At 30.8% G+C, this 2,745-nt stretch overlaps 1 protein-coding gene across 1 annotated transcript in view; it reads right to left on the reverse strand.

Moving 5' to 3' along the window:
- Window positions 1–2,270, reverse strand: part of LOC108735919 — a 14,816-nt gene extending 12,546 nt beyond the window's left edge. Inside the window, exons 1-3 of the mRNA XM_025973398.1 lie at window positions 2,159–2,270; window positions 1,855–2,099; window positions 1,464–1,802 (exon numbers count right to left, since the gene is read on the reverse strand). Coding sequence (XP_025829183.1) covers window positions 1,464–1,802; window positions 1,855–2,099; window positions 2,159–2,174 — 600 coding nt within the window. The 5' untranslated portion in view covers window positions 2,175–2,270. The remainder of the gene's footprint in view (window positions 1–1,463; window positions 1,803–1,854; window positions 2,100–2,158) is intronic.
- Window positions 2,271–2,745: the final 475 nt, after the last annotated feature.

The raw sequence follows: 2,745 nt of genomic DNA on the forward strand, positions 1-2,745 counted from the left end.
AAAATTTGTTTAATTTTTTATAAATAAACGAAAGACAAACTATTATTTCTGACAAACAAACGATTAGAGTTACTTAAAATAAGAAAGATTAAAAAAAAAAATGTTTCTTGGAGGCTAACTTTTCAGACCTGGTCATATACTAATAACAATTAGGTAATGGTTATGTCATGGTAGGAGTCCTGTGAAACTGGCACCTGATGTAAATAATCCTCTGATTTAAAGTTTACAAATAAATTGTGCGTCGTTTGCGAGCTCTGAACCTGTCAGTGTCATAATTGTGCGTCCATTAGTATTGTTAAAAAAAAAGAAAACTAATTCAGGTGCAGGTGGAAATTAAATATTAATTTATTCAAAAAGTACTGAAATATGATAATTTAATTGAAGCCGATTAATTGCGTGGCATTTGTGCTTGAACAATAATCTATATGGTTAGCGGAATTTATCTTTAATATTATTTATTAGTAATAATTGCATATCATACATAGACAGTTTCTACTATTTTTCCATTGATATTACTAATACGCATGAGCCATTGGTGAATCATGGGTGAATCATAGATAATGTAGCGAGCATGAGTGTGTTTGTATGTGATCGAGCATTTACGTGCGCGAACGGGTTATCGATTCGCCGACTAGCCGCGGGCGCCTTTCTTCATGTGCGCCGTATTTGTAAATGTGTATGTCGTACCTGTGTTATGAGAAAGCAGTTAAACAATTCAAAGAAAAAATTAATTATCCGAATGTTTAAAGAAGTTTCCCGAAAGTAAACAAGAGTATTTAGAGGAAGAGACGATCGCCGAAAGAAGAAGAAATAAATTGACCGTTGAAAAAGTTAATTTTGTTAAACCCACGAACAGTATAATAATATGACCATACTAATGCCATTGAAAAATTTAGTGCTATTTTTAATCATTATTAATAAATAATATNTATTATAATATTTGAATAAAAGAACTAGTTTTCAATTCCCAGTCGGTTTCTCAATTTGCTCTGAACAATTCCAAAAGTGGAAAACACTCCACAGCAGCTGAAGAAGCTATCGCGCCAAACAATTGCTTCACCACTGGAAAAATTTTTGACTGTTCCTCTTCACTAATATATTTTTCTAGAGTGGTGGGTCTCTAGTGGTGTCACATTTTTTACTATTTCTTCTGCGAACATCACACTTTTGAATGGTTTTGATTTTGACTTAAGCTTTACTATCAATGGTAGCAAAACTGAACCATCATAGTGATTTCGCGCTTCCTCCAACGCACTTTCTTCTTTTTCATCTGTCAGTGTGAATTCTGTTTAGGTTGGGTCTAATAAAAATGCCAAAAAGTGACTGGGGGTCATTGCTTGCTTATATCTCTTTCGAAACTTCGACATTTGGCTACTATTTAAATCAGTTTCTTTAAATTTAGCTCCAAGCTGTTACAGCAGCAGACAAATTTGCATTATTTCTTTGTAAAGTATCCAATATACCTTTTCGATGAATGTTGAAATACTTCTGCAAACATTTTGATTACCACAAAATTTTTTTCTAACTTTTGTTAAAATACTTATTCCACTATTGACAAAATATAATATGAAAGTATTGTTGGTAACAACATTTTTGTTGTATAAAATATCTTTATCCAAAAATTTTGCTAAAGATAGTGGATTATCTATCTCATTTATAACTGTAAACAGAAAACAGCAATAATCACTTATGTTTGACTTGATAAAACTTTGAGGGACATTGTTTTCTAGAATTAACAAAGAAATACTTATCAATGTTTCTTTGAGATGGCTGTTAACTTTCTGTATATTAATTAAAATAGCCTAAAAAAATACTAATCAATAATAATTCATTTATACTATGATAGACACCTACTTGTATAAGAAGATTCAAAGTTATAGAATTAGCATTAAACACACAGTTCAACTTTTCTGATGTTAACCAAGAAAGTAATATTTCCCATGATTCAGGGCTTTCGTGATTTATTTCATTTAAAAGCCATCTGATAATAATAGATTCTTCGTCCTCTAACAATTTTTCCGGGATTCTTATAATGGTGTCGGCTAGTTTGAGGCGATTACCAAAGGATTCATTTTTATTTTCCAATATACTTAATAGTTCTGTAAGTATAAAAATATAACCATTATCATACATACAAAATATATAATCACTACCGTACCGTTTCTTAACTTCATATTCTATTATTTGTTAATGTTTATATTTAAAATTGTTGTAATAATTTATATAAATAACGAGTAGGTTAAGTTCTGTTCGCAGATTATAATAATTAGGTTAAGCAAACATTTCCTATCTATGTTATTTCATAAGTACTACCTTCAACCATAGAAGTATTGGTCGTTGGCGCCATAGATATATATTAATGGACGTGTCTTAGGCATATGTCGTTATAATAATTTCTTGGCTGGAAAAATAAGAGAGATGGCGTATGGTTTCGGACTAGTGCTATTTCTTTCATGACACGCATACGCACTATCGTGAGAGAGATGGATATTGTCCGAAACTTCGTTCCATCTCTTTCTTTTGTTGTACCACAATTCTGACCGCTAAGGCATGTCCATTAGTGAATGTCTATAAATAACTGTTGACTTCATAGAATCAATATTTCTATTTTTCGGAAATTATAATTTTGTGACTATTTCATGAAGATCAACACAACTACAGATTATTTACAATCAAACAAATGTAAATAATCGTTGAACCAACGATACTGAATGTTAATTGATCGATTTAAAAAAAAAAAAAAAA

This window comes from Agrilus planipennis, unplaced genomic scaffold, assembly GCF_000699045.2.
Source record: "Agrilus planipennis isolate EAB-ADULT unplaced genomic scaffold, Apla_2.0 scaffold95, whole genome shotgun sequence".
NCBI lineage: Eukaryota > Metazoa > Arthropoda > Insecta > Coleoptera > Buprestidae > Agrilus > Agrilus planipennis.